Source organism: Alexandromys fortis, unplaced genomic scaffold, assembly GCF_014885135.2.
Source record: "Alexandromys fortis isolate MF-2015 unplaced genomic scaffold, M_Fortis_MF-2015_v1.1 scaffold_175, whole genome shotgun sequence".
Lineage (NCBI taxonomy): Eukaryota > Metazoa > Chordata > Mammalia > Rodentia > Cricetidae > Alexandromys > Alexandromys fortis.
This window is the reverse complement of record NW_026068065.1, coordinates 2,132,335-2,151,539: the sequence shown is the minus strand read 5'-3', so window position 1 is coordinate 2,151,539 and position 19,205 is coordinate 2,132,335. Positions and strand designations below refer to the sequence as shown.

The 19,205-nt window shown below is 45.9% G+C and overlaps 1 protein-coding gene across 2 annotated transcripts in view; it reads right to left on the bottom strand.

The window, feature by feature from the left end:
- Positions 1-16,383, bottom strand: part of Armc2 (armadillo repeat containing 2) — a 97,391-nt gene extending 81,008 nt beyond the window's left edge. The window contains exons 1-3 of one of the 2 annotated variants that reach the window (XM_050120568.1): positions 16,139-16,383; positions 9,385-9,640; positions 6,120-6,192 (exon numbers count right to left, since the gene is read on the bottom strand). In XM_050120568.1, coding sequence (XP_049976525.1) covers positions 6,120-6,192; positions 9,385-9,602 — 291 coding nt within the window. In that variant the 5' untranslated portion in view covers positions 9,603-9,640; positions 16,139-16,383. Of the gene's footprint in view, positions 1-6,119; positions 6,193-9,384; positions 9,641-15,975; positions 16,046-16,138 lie in introns of those variants that run through there. The other variant, XM_050120569.1, reaches the window with a different exon arrangement.
- Positions 16,384-19,205: the final 2,822 nt, after the last annotated feature.

Sequence of the window (19,205 nt, the reverse complement as noted above, 5' to 3'; positions counted from 1 at the left end):
TGCAGCAGCGTTCTATGCATTTGCCCATCTTCCCAGCTCTTCTGTGCCCTATTATTTTTTTTTTCCGAGACAGCATTTCACAAATTTTCCTTCTGCTCCATGGGCCAAGTGCTGGGTTTACAGGCATGCATCCCTCCCCCCAGTCTGCCTCTTTTTAAATATCTTTAAGATATGTTTTTATCGAGCTCTGACAGTCACATCTCCCTGCGGGCAAACCCCCACAGGTCTGTGGTTTCCATCTAAAGCCGGAAGCTCCCAGTGTCAGCGTGACCTGGTCGCCCTGTTGACCCTGCTTCCAATGCTATCTGCCTAGGAAGAGCAGCCATGCAGCAGCAAGGGCCTCTAAACCCCAGCCAGACACACTGGAGGGGGAGCGCTCAGTCACTTCTGCAAGACATGAAAGAAAAACTTCTACCCAAGAAGTTAATCAGCAAATCTTTGAAAAACCCAGTGGGAAATCCCTATCAGATAATTTGGGGGTGAGGATGGTTGAGGTCACATATCATCGCAAGTACCCACTGTTACAGAGCATAGGCATCTGTATGAGTTCTGCTAAGAATGTATTTCAACATAAAGCGGGGCAGTGGGGGTACTCACCTTTAATACCAGCACTCAGGAGGCAGAGGCAGGCAGATCTCTGTGAATTTGAGGCCAGCCTGATCTACAAAGTGAGTGAGTTCTAGGACAGTCAGGGCTACACAGTGAAACCCTGTCTTGAAAAGCAACCAAATGAAATAAAACAAAATCAAAATGATGATATTCATTAAAATGTTTCCTATTTCCTCTTGTCCCTTTGCATCCAGAATTGGTTTACAAACCAGAACAAAGCAAAAATGAGTCAAATGATTTCAGGAAAAGGAACTATTTTAAAGGCAGGGAAGAAGGGTGAATAAGATATTCAGCATAGTGGACAAGGCCAGTCAGGGAACAGGCTGTCTTCCCTGGCTGTCAACTGGGAGGCCATTACCTCTGAGTTTGTTCAGCTGTGACTCAGCAGGAACCTACCCTACACACAAACCCAAGAGCTACAGGAGACACAGTCAGCAGAGCATCTAAGGGTTCTGGCTGGCCATCACTCACCCTAGCCTCATCTTCCAGACCAACTTCTGCCCTGACTTCTCAGATCCCCAGACAGAAGGCAGGGTCTGCCCTCCCTTACATGAAGACAGGAAAGGGTCGGTGAGATCCCACTTCAGAAAGTTTTTCATGATGGAACTTGTAAGGCACGAACACACGCACACTCACACACACACGTATGCATACACACTATAAGACCTTTGAAAATTAGAAAGCAATTCTTTCCCTCAGTCCCCAATCTTCTTTGAGATGTGATGACTTCGGTGCATTTTTGCCCCTGTAACTTTCCCCACAGGTTCCTGGGACTCTCCTGTCACTCGACACACTGTGACCGTGACTATAACGTTACTGTGCATTTCAGAAGAGGTGAAAGAGAAAGACTGTGTGACATACCCACCGCACGTTCCCTGTCCTGGATTGTCTCTTTCCCAGGGCACACTGGAGTCCTGTCTTTTTAAATACATTTAAGTTTTTTTTCGCTCGCCCAACACATGGACCTTGGTTCTTGTCAAATACTGAAGACAAAGTCATCTATGCTGTAGAAGTCAGCATGGTGCTGCCCTGAGGGTGAGGGCAGTGGCTGGGGTTCCTGGCCATGCACTGCCTTTGATGGTGTTAGCAGTGTCTGCTCCATCCTTTAGATGTCTGGCTGCTGAGGGCTAATTAGTGTAAAGTGTATTAGCTGCGCTTCCACGATGTCTGCCTTTTCTCTGTGTCAATACAAAGCTGATTAAGAATACTTAGAGCTGAAATGACTGGGCTTTGTACGTTTAGGAGGTAGGACACTGGCTACGATGGTGATGATGTTCGGGGCACCGTTTTTCATACGATCATGCCTCCGCTGGCTTTGTTCGATCCACTGAACGAGGAGTTACTTCTGTGTGTGCAAACTGGAAAGCCATTGACTGGAGAAGAATAAGAAGAGGAAGAAATTCCCCCCAGTTTCCCCAGAGCTGCTGCAGAAGAAGGGAGCTGCTGAGCCAGGAGAAAGATGGAGCCAGGTTTCAACACAGCTGGCAGGTGTGACCATTAATGGAAGCTGCAACAAATTATAGTGTTTTCCCTGTCCTAGAAGATTACAGGTGCTGACGGGAACCCTCCCGAGCCAGTCGGGTCAGTGCCAAAGCCTGGGCATCCCGGCCCAACAATGCCGGCTTAGGTCATTCCCAGAGCCCGGGCTGTTTCGATTCTGAGCATCCCCTGGCTTTCTGGAGGGTATGGTGGGGGCATAGGCCAGCCAGGAGAGAAGAAATAGAGGGTTCAGGAGCTTTGGTGATGTGGTCAGTGCAGGAGCTCAAGCAGCAGGCTTCTCGGGTCTCTCCTCACCGACTGCTGGGTACTTTTTTAAAGAAGCATTAAACGGCAGAGCGTTTGAGAAAGTCTCCAAACCCAGAAGGGGGTTGTTTCATTCTTTCCAGATACTTTCAGCAAAGATGCTCCTTTGCCATGGGGTGCTCCCCTTCCTCCTCCCCCTCTCGCCGGGAGTTTCTTCCTCCCCATGCTGTCTCCTGCCACTCTGGTTCTCAACGTCCTCCTGTCCTTGTCACCGAGTGGTTACTACAGGCAAATGTCCTTCTGAAAGGGCGCAGTGACGCAAAGAAAGGAGGCGGAGGGCCGGGAGCGCAAGGTCATTTCAGGACGTTCTGACTGGCAACTTCAAATTTTCGTTACCGTTTAAGCTGAAAACAGCCTTCATATAAAATTTCTTAGACTATTTTTCCTTTGAACATCATACTCAAGCATTCTGAAAAAGAGAAATGGGTCTCACAGACCCAGAGCAGAGACAGAACCAATCTCATCTAGTCCCTTCATCCTGGAGCCCTGCGATGGTGCCCGTGTCAAAAGTACCATGTTCAAGAGACATTTAGGAGCAAGCATACCCCAGTTGAGTGACTTCTCCAAGTCAGCAGTAATATGTCCAACTGCCTTCCAAGACCGCAGGCATCAGAGTCATGTGTCAACAGCAGCTGGCAAATAATTTCTGAGTTCCTATTTTATCCTCTGCAACATAAGGAAACTATGATCTTCCTCACGGATATTCCAATTTGTATTTAAAAAAGATTTGGAGACAACTGGGGCCACTGGGAGACAGGCTGGTGATAGAGTGGAGGTATGATGTGTTTTCTGAGCTGTGGCGTCAGTTCACAGAAAGGAGACTGCCTAGGATTCTCACCAGATGCGCACCCACGCGCATCTCTATGTATGAAGCATCACGATGGCTGCACCTTCCTTTCTAACAGTCCATCAACACAAATACACCCACAAGCAGACACGCATGCACACATGCGCTCGCGCGCGCGCACACACACACACACACACACACACACAGTGATAGAAACTGAGAAGCAATTTGACCAAGGCCCCATCTCCATGAAAGTCTAAGACGCTGGCAGAGGTCTGTGGGAAAGGCGCCTGAAAGACGGGATTGGTTGAGGTTTTCTGTAACACCCTCTCCCAATGCTGTCAAGCATTCAGGAGGCAGGCTTACTGTCTAGAGAGGGTAAAACTCGGCCTCTCCAACTGGGTCAGTAAGTAAGGGTCCTCTAAAAGAGGCCCTGATTGATAAGTATCAGGAACTTACTATAAACTGAGTTTTCCTTTCTTATTTATGTGTTTTTGAAGCACTGTCTATGTCGAACAGGCTAGTCTCCAGTGTGCTATGTGTGTGCTGGTATGAACTTAGAAACCTCCCGCTGGGATTCCAGGACTGGACTGCCACGCCCCACTGGACTGCCACGCCCCACTGGACTGCCACGCCCCACTGGACTGCCACGCCCCACTGGCACGACTATTAACTGAGGATTGACGTACTAAATGCTGAGAGTCCCTACCTTCTTTCTCCGCTGGCCTCTGAGCGTCAACAACCAGACTTTGCCATCTCGGACAGAGCCTGGCGAAGAGCTGGGCCCTAATCAACAACATGACCCAGCCAGACTGCCTTAGTGGCAGGGTTGGCTAATACCGCTTGTAGACCCAATTCTAGTCATATGCCAAAAACCCAGTACCAGGTCCCAGAAGGGTCTCTAACATGAAAGCCAGAGACCAAAACAAACTAGACCTACTGCAGGGGCTATACAGGGAGAGCCGAGTTGAAAACCACCAAATTATATCTAAAGTTCTACACCCATGAAACAACAGAATACTACCTAAAAATACAAATTAAAGGTTGTGGGAAGTGAGCTTTTGGAAATTAAATATAGGAAAACAGAAATGAAAAGAACCCAGTAAGTGGGTTATAAACTACCAGCCACACAGCAGCATGAGGCCTGGGCACACAGAGCACAGCTACGGATTCACCCCAGAGCACTTGCCTTGGGTGGACAGAGATCAACCACAAGCCTGCCCACAACAGGGAAAGAGAGAGAGAGAGAGAGAGAGAGAGAGAGAGAGAGAGAGAGAGAGAGAGAGAGAGAGCGCGAGGGGGGAGAGGGAGAGGGAGAGAGAGAGAGAGAGAGAGAGAGAGAGAGAGAGAGAGAGAGAGAGAGAGAGAGAGCTGGACGAGGCCATAGAGAGCAAGCAAGCCGGCGAGCATCATTCCTCAGGCTCTCTGCTTCAGTTCCTGCTTCCAGGTTCCTGCCTTGGCTTCCTCTGATGACATAACTTGTAAGCTAAATAAACCCTTTCTTCCCTAAGCAGGGCTTTATCATAGCAATAAAAAGCAAATCAGAAAAACCAGGGACAAGGAGGAAAATCCTACCAATTTTCAAAAAAGAAAACCAGGAATCGAGTGTTGTGTCATTTACTCCCCACACACCCTTTCTATGGGAAAAATGCTTGGCCCAGAGCAGGGCTCACACCACAGAGAAGGGATGCAGGAGACAAGAGAGCTCCTGCAGAGGGAGGAGGTGCCTCCCAGGATGATGGTGAAGGAGAGCAGTGCCAGGCACCTAGAGCGAGGGAGGAGACAGCACATCTGGAGAGCAGGACCAGGTACCTAGAGCGAGGGAGGAGACAGCACATCTGGAGAGCAGGACCAGGCACCAAGAGCTGGGGAAAAGACAGCACATCTGGCGAGCAGGACCAGGCACTGAGAGCTGGGGAGGAGACAGCACATCTGGAGAGCAGGACCAGGCACTGAGAGCAAGGGATGAGACAGCACATCTGGAGAGCTCTCCCACTGAGATGACTTGATATGATGCCCATGTCCCCAAACACAAAAAGATGATTTGGATGAGTGGGGGGCAGTTTGAGGTTGAAATAGAACGAATCCAAAACTAAAGACACAAGGTAGCTGATATCAAGAAGGAAGCACAAACTGATACAGGCGAGATGAAGCGAGTATCATCAGTTAACTTATTAACTATTAGCTCAAGGTCAGCTTATTAGCCCTTATTGACTCAAGGGTCAGCTGTGAATGATTGATACAACCATCATCCAAGAAAGCTGGACTAAGCAAACGCACAGTGCATCTGTGTGAGAGCAGCGGTAGGGCAGGAGGAGGGGTGCGCCTGGTGAATGGCGGCAGAAGCACAAACCACTGGAGTCTTCTTGGGAAGTTCTCCCTAAGAGCAGCTGACGAAGCCGTCTAGGAAGCGCCATAAGAAACCCGCAGGGCCAAGGACAATGAAGAATAGGGGAATAAAAAGACACTATTTTTAGTGACTTCTTTTTGGTTTTTTGGTCTCCATCTCTCTCTCTCCCTTTCTTAAAATATATATACATTTATATGTATAATTTACATTTTTAAAGTACCCACACATGTGTGTATAGCTATATAAAGTACATATATATTTAAAATATAAATATACAATTTTGTTATAGATAATTATTAAGATAAAATAACAACTTTTTAAACAACAAAAATATGAAATATTGTCTAGCAAATGACTTTAGTTCTTCTTTGCTACAAAATTACGGTACACTACAGGGGCATTTCATTAGATATTAAGCATTATATTTAAAAATGTAAAGGCATCGCAGTCACATTAAATTCTTAGTACACTCGGGTCTACATGATAATATCCTTAGGGACACAAGTGCTGACTCCTAGTATTTGCGGCCAAGTTCATGTCCTAACGGCGGTGGTGACAGAAGGTACTCACCAGCTCGAGGGGACTGAGACGGGTGCCGGAGATAGGCCTGGAATCCGCCAACTCAAAGCTGGAGGCATGAAGGCTACAGAAGAGATGGTGGAGAGGGTTAGTCTGTGCCGGACTTCGGCTTCTAGTCTACGCTAGTACACTCTAGCTAGAAAACAATGCAGGCGCGTTGAGAAAAGGCAATTTAAGCGGGTTCTAACACTCAAAACTGTTAACCACTTTCCTACTAATTTTAGGAAGACTTAGACCACTGAATAATGAGCCAGACATGGTGGCACATGTGTGTAACCCAGTTCTCAGAACACGGAAGCAGGATAATGAGCACAAGTCTAGCCTGAGGTATATGATAAGACATGGTCTTACATGAAAATTTTAAAATATACAAACGACAGGAATGCAACTCTGCAGAGTGCTCAGTGTGTAGAGTGCTAAGCATGCATAGTGCTCAGCATGTAGAGTGCTCAGTGTGCAGAGTGCTCAGTGTGCAGAGTGCTAAGCATGCATAGTGCTCAGTGTGCAGAGTGCTCAGCATGTATAGTGCTCAGTGTACTCAGTGCTCAGTACATAGAGTGCTTGTTTGGCCTGCCAAAGCCTTGGGTTCAGTTCCAGCACTGCCTAAAACTGAATGTATGGAGACACTTGTAATCCCAGCACTCAGAAGGCTGAGGCAGGAGGATCATTAGTTCAAAATCACTCTTGACTACACAGCAAGTTATAGATCAGCAGGGTCACCTCATGCTTTGTCCAAATAATAATAATAATAACAATAATTGAAATATATATACTTTAAAGCCTTTTTGTTGTAACTTCATAAACTTTATATGACAGTCACTATTAACTATTTTATTTCAAAGTAAGTTTCTTTACTCGGTGTCTAAAATTATCTTTAGGAATCTTGGTCAAAAATCAAACTCAAAAAAATTGTCTTGAAAAATCAATAAATATAATCTATCATATTAACAAGTTGAAGAAAAATCCTCTGATTCTATCATTAAACATATACACACCTAGAAAAGAAGGGGAATTTTCTACCTTGATAAGGAGTATCCACAAACATTCACATTCACAGCTGCTTTTCAACAATGTCCAGAAGTCACAGTTACTTCAGAAAGGCAGGAAAAGGAAATAGATGGCAGATAGATCGGGAATGAAGAAACCAAAAAAAAACAAACAAAAAAAAAACAACTTTGTTTGCAGAAAGCATTATTTTCTCTGCAAGAAGGAATACAGAACTGACAGGATCAGGCCTTCCTGGAATCAAGGGTTGCAGCATACAAGATTAATACAGTCAGTTTTTCTACATGGATAGACAGGAGGCACCCGAGGTGAAAATGCAATACAAGTGCTTGACTGTAAACCGAGAGAAGCATCCATTGTCTGTGAGGAAAACGGAAACTCAACCAAAGTAACTAAAGGAGCACTAACTAGCTGGAGAGACAGACCACTCTTGCCCATAGAACACATAATATTGTTGCATTGTTACCTTTTTTGCAACATTATTTATAATGAAGTTTTTAAAGTGTTGCTTCCAACTTTCAACTTACACACAGAATCAATGCAATCTTAAAGTCCCAGTTGTTATTTTGTATCAACAAATTGAACGGGAAATGTTTATGCAGAGGTAAAAGACCCAGAATAATCAATAGTAACAGTAATAGAGAACGAAGGTAGAAGGGACACTGTCCAGCTTCAAAGTACACCATAATGAGAGTAACAGGGCGCTGTTAGAGGCATCATCAGAAACAGACCTGCAAGCATACGGCTACATGGGTGGCCATCGGCGGAGCAAAGGGTGCAGGTACTCCCTGGTTTGAGAGGAGTGAGAGATCTATAAACCTCCTAAGTTGAAATTTTTGTTAAGTCAGATGTACTTAGCTCATCTAACCTATGGATATCAGAGCGCATCAAGGCAGCGCAGCACACTACAGACTGAGTTGTTTACTCTCAGGACCTGGTGACCCATCTGAAGCTGCAGCTTGCTACTGTTGCCCAGCACCGTAAGAGTGCATCCCGCTGCACTGGCGAGCCCAGGAGAATATCAAAAGTCAAAGTCTAGTTTCTCCTGAGTACCCAGCACTTCCATGTCATAAAATGGAACTTTATACATTGAACCATTGTAAGTTAGTGACTTTGTGCAGTGCAGAGAGACAATCGTTCCAACACACACACACACACACACGTGCGCGTGCACACACACACGCACTCACACACACACACACACGCACACACACGCACGACTTCACATCCACCTCAGAAATGAGCTCAAACTCAATTTGAGAGCCAAATATAAGGCTCAAAACGATAAAACCTCTACACGATAGCACAGAAGAGAGTCGGGCTAAACTTGGGTCAGGTTGACGGCTTTTCTATGCAGCAGTGACGTCATGCCCCAGGACGGAGAGCTGATCGGCTAAACTATGCTAAAATTAAAAACATCTGCTCACAGAAGACACTCAAGAGCGTAAGAAGCCCAAGTCTGGTAGGAAAAAAAGACTTGCAAAAGATGGATAACATAAGAGATTGCTATCTAGGCTACTCAAAGAATGCTTAAATCTCAACAAGAACACAAACAACCCAATTTAGAAACTGGGCCACAGGCTTGAACAGATGCCTGACCAAAGAAGACACACAGATGGCGAGCAAGCGCATGAAAAGATGCTCTGCATCACGTCACTGGGGAAAGATGCAAATCACCTCCCGAGGAGTCAGGGTCCAGGTAGCGGGGAAGGCAGCAGACTGGCCATGCTCACGTAACTCTCGTGGAAACGCACAGGGGAGAGCCGCTGCGGAAGGCGGGTTGGTGCTTTCTTATAAGACCAAACATATTCTCACCATCTGCCCCTGCCGTGGGGTCCTTGGCAACTACCCAAAGAATCTTCGAACTTGTACCTCCCCAAAAGCATGCACGTGGGGAGTTAGAGCGTTGATGGACATGGAATGTGGGAACAGAACTTCCATCGGAAGAAACTCAAGGGCGCGACTATGGTGCAATCAGATGATGCAACTTTATTGGGTGCTAAAGAGAAATGAGCTTCCGAGCCATGAAAGACCATTGAGGAAGAATACATTCGAATTCCTCAGTGAGAGCAGCCAATTAGAAAGGGCTCTCATGGGCATGATGCCTGCTATATGACGTCCTGGGGGAACATAGGACTTTAGAGACAGCAAGATGATCAAGGACTGGCAGGCGTTAAGGGGGAGAAGGATTAGAGAGAACTAATCTGGTGGCCTAAATATTTGTGTGCCCACCAAAGCCAAGCATCAGTACCTGAAGGAGGATGGAGGTCTGTTTTCCGGGGTCCTGGATGAGGCAGGCCCAAACAGCTTCCTCTGGTCTTCCCGGGGTGTGAACGGCCTTTGGGTTCTAACTGCTCTTAAGGCATTCCGTGCTTCACTTATGATTTCCGCGCTGGTCTTCTGCCTGGACATCAAAGGTCGATGAAAGGGATCCAGCTTCTCTAACTTCTGATCACTGGATGACAACATCTTTCCTTTCAAATGAAAATGGTCTTCAGACACACGCCCTGCAGATATATGATACAAGAAACACGCGCTATTTTTTTAACCTGGTACTTTAGACAGAAAGGCACCCATCCATATACTAAGCTATTCCTCTAAACACGCCTGAAAATAAACACTAACAGGGGCTGGGGAGGTGTCGGTGAATTAAGTGCTGGCTGAGCAAGCAGGGGGAACCAAGTTCAGATCCCCAGGACTGACTTAAAAAGCTGGGAATGCAGCTGCGCCTGTTGCTCCAGTGCACTGGAAGGCAGAGGCCAGCCAACCCCAGCTCTCCAGCCAGCCAGACTCCCCCAAACAGCAGCCTCTAGGTTCAGTGAGATACCCGATCTCAAAAAGGAGAGTGCAGGAATGATTGATATTTTCATGTCAATTTCCTGGTTCACACATACCCCACAGGTAAGTGCACCTGCACACGCGTGTGCATCTATGCATGTAGCGTGTGCACATGTGTGCATGCGCGCACGTGCGCGCTCACACACACACACACATACACACACGAAAGAGCCAAAGAAGCCTGGGCCTACTGCTGCCAGGCAAATGTTCCTCTACTGACACTCGACCCTGTCCCAGGCCTGCCCCAACCTTGTTTCTTCCCCACCCCAGGCCAACCCCAGCCCCAGCCCCAGCCCCAGCCCCAGACTTCACCTCATACCCATAAACCTACTTGAAAGCATTGAGAGTTCTATTAAGTTTTAATTAAGTTTTTGTCCCCCTCCCTACCACCCCTACACAAAGGGCTTCTATAGGTTAAACTGGAGCCTGGGGGGCATCCTTCTAAACAGCATTTGTTTTCCCAGCAAACCCTCAAGAATGGCTCATTCCCATACTAATTTTTTTCCTAATGAATCAATTCACATCATTTTCAATTAAGATATTGTCCATGGTGGATAAATACCAAACATTAATATCTAGTATTCTTTTCCCAGCCTATCAAATACTTACAGCCACGCAGCAGGGCCATGAGACAGTGGATCCTTCTCAAAGGGCAATGTGACCAACAGTGATCAGCCTAACCCAACAATGGCCCATTGTGGCCCACAGAGACCAACCTAGCACAACAATGTTCCAATGTGGCCCACAGAGACCAACCCAACCTAACAATGGTACAACATGGCCCATAGAGACCTACATAACCCAACAATGATACAGTGTGACCCACAGAGACCACTCTAACCCAACAATGGCCCAGTGTGCCCACAGAGACCAACGTAACTCAACAATGGTCCAATATGGTCCATAGAGACCAGCCTACCTCGATAAAGGTCCAATGTTACCAACAGAGTCCAGCCAAACCTAACAATGGTCCAGATTTTTTAAAAACATATTGTAAGTACTATATGGTATCAATGTATTCATTATTTTAGCAAAACTTTTCATCCTAAAAAGTAAAAAAATAAAAACTAACCCCAATCCTAAAAAATAAAAAAATCAACCTTATACAAATGCGCTTTCAGAGACAGAGGCCTATCCATCATTCAGGTATCTCAGCATCCAACCTCAGATTGGCTTCTTCTAAAAAGAGAATGTCTTGTGACCCGTGCAAGGAGACAGAAAAGATCCTGTTTCCATAAGCAACTGATTCCTTAGACAGAGAAATTTGCTACGTGTGACCCTTCTCATTGAGCTTTTGCACAGCAACAGACAGGAACATTCGGTTAGCTCTACTTGGCACCACCCCCCAAGTTTCTGAAAAGACAAACAGTGTCATTCTGCACATACACAGCACCAGCCACCTCACTGAAGAGGCAGCCACCGTCTGAGCAGTTCTCCTCTGGAGGCTCTCCTAGTCAGGATTTTGAGTTTAAACAAGGACTCCAGAATTATGTGTGTATATGCATGTGTATGTATATATATTAACAAAACTACCAAAAACTATGGCAGGCCTAAGACATCTGACTTCTAACACTTCTGATGAGGTTAGATTATCAATAACTTCCAATGAGATTTGTTTCAAAATATATAAAATGGCTTAGGTGCGCATACACCTGCATACCGTTTTATTTCATGTATATTAATGTATAGTTTTGATCTATAAATTCAGCCTCACAACAGACATGGTCATGGCAGCTGGCTGGATTTAGAAAGACTCCTTGAAAGGCCTGGGGTGTGGTACAGTGGTGGATCGTGCACTTAGACCATGGAAGGCCCCGATTCTGACCCTCACCACCACAAAAGGAAGCAAAAGGCTACGGTGACTTGAAATCGTGTGATTTAGAAGTTTCTATACAATAAAAAGGCTTCTTTCTAGACACTAAGTCAAGTTGTCTATGCTTTAGGCCTCGCATAGACACTAGTGAGTCCCGCAATGCCCAAAGGGAGTCGGGCAAAACGAATACAGACTCAACAGAGAGCTCTGGGAAGTAAAAAGGCATCTTGTTCCTGACCCACACTCCTCTCTGCTAGTTTTCAGTTGGCATCCAAAAGTACACAGCGCAACGGAGCAAGAACTCAGGAGGTTTTCATTCTTTTTTCTTTTTGGTTTTTTCGAGACAGGGTTTCTCTGCGGCTTTGGAGCCTGTCCTGGAACTAGCTCTTGTAGACCAGGCTGGTCTCGAACTCACAGAGATCCGCCTGCCTCTGCCTCTGCCTCCCGAGTGCTGGGATTAAAGGCGTGTGCCACCAACGCCCGACTCAGGCGGTTTTCTAAGAGTTCTGTAAAATATTTGGATCCCCAGGTAATTAGACTGACCAAATATCTGTGGGAAAATAAATGTAGGTAAAAGATCTTTTTAAAAAAAAAAAGTGTGAGGGGGTTGTTCAGCAGTTAAGAGCACTGGCGGCTCTTCCAGAAGACCCGTGTTTGGGTCCCAGCACCCATAGGATATATCCCAAATGTCTGCGATGCTAGTCCCAAATTATCCAAAGCCATCTTCTGGCCTGCTTGGGTACTGCATGCACACCGTGGACAGATGCACATGAAAATAATAATTTTAAAACCTTGTATAAATGTTCACAGCTTTCTCCATCTCCTCCCAAGTGCTACTATAATACGACCTGTACCATTTATCTCTGGTTATTATATCAATGCTAACAAATTATTAGCTAAATCAAACTTAGAAACGTTTACTAGCATGACAAAACTGGTGACGGCTATGTTTCTTTTTGATAAAGATGATGTTTTGGTTTTGTTTTGTTTTGTTTTGTTTTTACAGTGGTTGAGATCTATTAAGTTGTAAATTATCAGTGGGCTTAGTCAATGTGAAAAATAGTTACAAAGAGTGTGAACATCTATTTTACAACAAAGCATGCCAGGCCATAACATAATCACACTACAGAAATCTTAATTTTGCACAGCCTTTCTGGCAATGGAGCAGGTTCATTCTACTAGAGTGATCAACTGAACAAAGGCAGTATGTTTGCTACAGGTAAAGGCCTCCACCTAGATCCCTGGGACCACAGAGAACAATAAAACTCTGCCTTTCTGCTAAGCCAGCTGGACCGCTAATGTCAGGGAATTATTTAATACTAAACAGTGGGCCAAGTCCTCTTGAGTACATCGCCTCTCCAGATCCAGAGACACTCCTGTGAGGTAGATAAACTCAAAGCAATAGTGAAGGTAAAGCTATGCTACATGCCCAGGACTGTGGGTCAAGCTATTCTAGACTTCGATGGGAGGCCATGTCTGGAGGCTGGGGGTTGCAATACTTGCCTATTGGTATAAAAACACTCGAGATGTTTTCCCTACAAGGGAAGCCTTCTCAGTATGTACCAAGTATCAACCTTTTTTGTATCCAAATGATTTCATTATAAAGAAGAAATTGAGGGGACAATGAAAACTGACACAAATGGCCATGCAATTTCTCAACAGGAAATGAAACGTTTCCAGTTAGGAAAGAGTACCTAGCAGCTTATGGAGGAGGAAGAGCTTGAGCTAGGGTCTGGAAAATGGGCTGACTTTGAGCAGGTGACAGTGGCCTCGGAGGAGAGAACTGTGAGTGAGCCAAGAAAGAGCATCCGGAGCATGTGTGGCTGCGCACGGCCAAGCAGGGCTCCAAGGATGAAGCCTGGATGGGGACCAGCGGGAGAGCGACAGGGCAGGGGGAAACAAGGCGCAAGCTGATGCCTGGACTGAAGATCTTGAAGGTTGCTGTGACTTGTGACTTGGCAAGGGTGGGCAGGAAGGAGAAAAAGGAGAAGAGGAAAACTGGGCAGTTCTTACTCCTCCCACGCTACCTGAGAATCACTTCCTCAAGAACCCTTCCTGGGCATGCCTTTCCCACTCTTTTAGGCTGAGTTTAGTGGCCTTTATACAGACTCCATAGGGTCCCTAACTGTCTCTGTCTTACGTATTTCCAGTGATAGAACTAACTGCTCATCATCTGGGGTTGTTCCCTACCTTGGGACCCTGAACCCCAACCCTCCAGAGTGGCACAACTGAAGACTATGCACACCTCAACTAAAAACTCCCAGAATGAAGGTTACAGAGCTTCTTTAATCAGAGATATCCACTGTGGTAGATGATAAAGGTATATTGGTGTTCACACTGGCATCTGATTTGTGAGGCTCTGTGGCAACGTAAGTTCAAATATAGCTCCTTCTCTCCTTCCAGTTGCCCTAAAGAATGGGACTGGACAAATGCTACAGTCAATGAGCCCTGTATGGAAGTCTGAGACTCAGGAGCGGCAATGACTTCAAGGTGAGAACAGCAATGGGCACTGAGAACAGAAGGAGTAGGCACGTGAGAAAACAGGAAGAGACCAAAGGCAACATGGAGTAGGCAGACCTACAGGGGTCAGAGAGAGGCCAGGAGCCCTCCCAGAAGAAGCCAGGGGAGAAGAGGGAAGCTAAATTCTGTCTCACAGCACTCTGTCTTCAGTCTGTGGTATCCAATGGGATCCCGAAAGGATCCCATCTACAGAAGGAAAACTGAAATAGGAACTGGTTGTTGCTATTGTTTTAATGTGTATGGGTAGTTTACCTGTGATTATGTCAGTACACCCCACGCACACAGTGCCCACAGAAGCCAGAAGAGAACACTGAATTCCCTGGAACTCGATTTACAAGTGGTTGTGAGCCACCATATAGATGCTGGTGAGCAAACCCTGGTCCTCAGAAAGAGCAACCAGTGCTCTTAACCAGCCCCGTGTGTTATTTTTTAAAAACGAAATATTTCTTATTGATGTGAAAGAAATTCAAAGTCATTGTTTACATAATTTTATACCTAAATTATAAAAACTTACATGGCAGCAATTCCAGTTCCAGGGAATCTGATGCCCTCTCCTGGCTTCAGAGGGCACTGCATGCACACAGTGCACATACATACAGGCAAACACTCATGCATATAAAACAAGAATAAAAACCCTATCTTTATTTTTGCTACTAATAGCACCTAAACCAGATATTTCATGTTAAGCATGGCGATATCCTATCAACATTGCCAAAATCAGTGTGGGTGGGTTCACTCCCTTTCCCCAGCAAATCAAACACACGGGACCCTTTCCATGATGGAATTACTTTGGTGTTAACATGCATATCCAAACAGGTGTGAGAAAAGCCGTTAGATGTCAGGGCAAGTGTATAAGTCCTCTGACGATCCACAGTGCTGTGACCATGGGCAGGATATTGAGCATCTCTACACTTGTGTCTATGTCTGTAAAAACCACAGTGACTGCCTCTTAATGTGGTTTTTAGCATCGCGTGAGATGGCCCATATGCTTTAGCAGTGTTTAGCCCTTGGAAAAGTTAAGAACTACTGTCCAGGGGCTATGTGATAAAGAGAAAAGTGGGGAAAACCTTTTTGTGAGTGAAAATATTCACTAGTAAGAGAAACTCCAAAATAGAATGGCATTTGCTCAGTGTTTTTATGTATATCATAAATTTAAATTTTCAAGTAGAGAGTACTGCCCTTGATAAAAACAGACAGCTTTTGCTAATGGCTTTACTGAATGTCAGCTATACCAAATCAACACCAACTGTGAGTCAGAACCTTAGAGAGTCACAAAATGGGATGCAAATGGTGTGGTTTGCTTCTATACCAAGTTAAAAGAATTTGAAGTCGGGATGGGATGGAAGGACATGCTGTAGTATTCGTGGCATGGGTCGCAAGAGGCATTCTGTACACATAGGATGTAATTAATATTGTTCCACTTTTTTGAGGACACACCCGTTACCTAGAAAAGTTCACGTTTGCTCTGTGTGACCTTGGCTACGTCTCCTGCCTACACAAAACCCCTTAGTCTACCACTCTCTTCTCATTCAACCGGTGTTACGGTGTTATCGAACTCCTGTTATTAAGTCCCAGGCGACTGCTAAGTATTACAGAACGAGACATTTGTGCGGACCTGAGACAAAACAACAGCAGGAGGGGTCCCTGGTGAACCTTCGGGGGACTCCTCACCTCCCGCTCGCACAGCGGCTCTCTCACTCCGGGCAAAGCCCGCTCCTCCATCGGTCCAGGTTAGGGCCGAGCGCCGCAGCATCCTCACCTCACCCTCCCGCCCTCCCGCGCACTGCCTTTGCCAGGCAGGCTAGCATCTCCATGGTAACCGTACACAAACCACCTTGTGCTGCAGGCGGGGCAGTCAGCGCGCGGAGAGATGTGGAACACGCTGGAGTTGGTGCTGAGAAGGGAACCCCGAGATTCACTCAAAGCATCTGAGCCCAGAGCTGGAAACAGACAGCGGCCGAGGGAGATCAGCTGGTCCTTCTGCATCCGCAGGGCAGCGGCGACAGAGGCAGGGAGGGGCGGGGCGGCCCTGCCCCACTCTCCACCACTGAGCCTGCGCCAATCCCGCTGCGCATGCGTGGCAGTGCCAGGCGCGCTGAAGGTGGGACGATACCCACAGGGAAAAGGCGAGGGTAGGAAAGGGGGAGTCTTCTTTGACTTTAACAATGTATTCAACCAGTTTGCTTCTACACGCGTGATCCCCGAACCTTTATTATCAACAGGCAGAGAAACAATTTCAATTTAATGTTTGGGGGAAAGAGTCGGTTTCTGGTTATGGATGTCAATATCCTCCTGGTCCCGGTTCCTTACCGTTCCCTCCATTATACATAAGTGTGTGGGCGGAGGGGTGCTATCCTGTGTTTGGCTGAAGTTTGGGCTGTGACAAAATAAATATAAAGCGCTGTAGCAATGAGTCCTAACCTGTTGGATATTTTTAACTCCATGCATTTGTGCAGCACTCAACAGTTTACAGAGCAAAAGCACGAAAGAGCAATTAGGGACCCGAGGTCAGATCAGGTGAGCGCCAGAACGATTAAAATCTAGGGTTGCTGGGGCCAATCACTATGGCCCAGGCCCAAAGGGGAAGGGGGGTAAAAGAGTCCCATGTTTATGTTTTTAGTTGAAATTCTGTTTTCTCCTATCATTAGGTGATCTTGTGAAATACAAGCGAGGCATAAACTCTAGGTTTACACAATGGCTTTAAATATAGGGATTATACAGAACAAGTGTTGTCAACACTGGAAAACTGCCGTATTCCGTGGTGCCGAGTGACTGTAAAAAACGATAAGATTGCATCTATTCCGCAAATACGTGATGAGAAATGACACCTGGAACTAAAGTAAAAAATGTTTTCCAAGAGCTGAATAGGATTTCCCACGCCACGGACAATGAAAACTCAGTAGGTGATAAAATTTAGGACCCCAAACGAAACATTCATGTTCTTTGGGATTGAAGTCCCCAATAGCCATTCAACAGGGCCTATCCTATGAAGTCCCGCTTACTAGTCACCAGACTCTGATGCGCGAAAGGACATTGCCTGCTGCATGAAAGGACATTGCCTGCTGCATAGGAAGCCGCAACCAGTGTTTCGACTTCACAGTTTGTGAGATGTGGTAAAATATAGCTCCATTTGGGTCTCTTGGTGGCCTTTTAAAATACAGTGCTGTTTAGCTGACCCTAGGTGGAGAGAAGTAGGGGTTCTGACTTCTCTGCTGTTAAATGACTGGTAATCTTATAGTAACTCAACCTCAACATCTCTCTAGATGATGTCAGGTGAAAACTTCAAATGTATCAAACTGCCTTTTTTAGGACCCGGGTTTGCCCTTGTTCCTGGGGTGCATTTGCGAGGACAGTTTCTGGTCAGCTAACTAAGCATCCTGTTTGTTCCTGTGCTCTTCCCGCCTCTCCTGGTGATTAGCTGTAGGGCATCGACTCCATTGTTAATATGGTATTTTCCCACCTGCCTGGGCAGAGATCCTTGTGCAGCAGTTAGGTACATAAGGACTTCCCCAAATCTAAATAGACTGGCTTTCGGCTGGTCTTCTTTCGAATGACCCTGGTCTCTTGTGTGTTCTTTCAATCTCCAGGCCCTTGCCTGACTCGCGTACAGTACAATGGCGAGCAAACTGTACCGAGGGTGTAACACAAAATCAAGTGTTATAGCTTTTCATCTCCCTAACCCTCACCTCATATTTGGGGTCTACCATGGCCTTCCCAAAAGTTGCAGTAAGCTGACTAACTATAAAGTTACCATTTCTAAGCCAGGCAGTGGTGTCACACACCTTTGATCTCAGCACTCAGGAGGCAAAAGCAAGCAGATCTCTGAGTTTGAAGCCAGCCTGGTCTACAGAGCAAGTTCCGGGACAGCTAGAGCTACGCAGAGGAATTTTGTCTCGAAAAACAAAAACAAACAAATTATCATCTCCATTGAAACATCATCTTAAAAACTTGTAAACTAGACATGACCTGGCTCTTGGAAAGCTTAGGCAGGAGGATTACCACAAGTTCAAGACTAACCTGGACTACAGAGGGAGACCTTTCCTCACAAGACAAAACAAAGAAATCAACAACAGCAAGCTGGTTATATCGCTTAGCTCTGGTCTTGTGTCTAGGATGGTGGTCCAAGCTAGACCATGTAGGCAAACCATTGAAATATGAAGCTGGTCAACCCAGCAGGCCAGGTTTCAGTCAAACGAGCTAGAATAACTGAAAGAATGACAAAGGCAAAATTATAGGAACGTTTAGTTGGAGAAATAATTCCATATAGCTTTCCTTCCTGTAAAACAGTGTATGGGAAAATATTTAGGCTGCCGCAGTAGAGGCCTGTGTGGCGGACTTAGCTGCTCCTCCAGGTATCTGGTTGCTGTTTCATGGGAGTCTACACAGCTACCAATATGCTTTATAGCCCTTAAAGAAAAATGATTAATTATAAGTATATGACATTTATAGAGTACTTTATAGTTTCCAAATTGATTTCCATTGGAATATTTCATTCTGTCATCTCGTTCAGAGTTTACGATAATCCTGAAAGGTTAATCCAAGGATTGTCATTGGCATTCGAAATCGGAGCTTCAGAAGGTGAGGTAGTCTGCTCATGAGCATGCAGCCAGTAGAAGGGCATGCGATCTGGTGTTCTTTGTGTCAGAGTCCAGTCAGCTGCCCTGTCATGGTACAGACATGAATGTAGGCTTTGAGGCCAACACCTCTCCTCCACAGAAATGGGAGATACTGCCTAGGTAGGTGTGGTGGGCTCTGGGCATCAAAAGGAACTTCAGAATCTTCACCTGAAAATGCTCCCCTGGCCTCTGGATTTTCCGTTACCAAGAGGATTATCTAAATGGTAAATTAACAATGTAATATTGTGACGTCTCTGATATGAAAATGAGAGGAGGGCTGGAGAG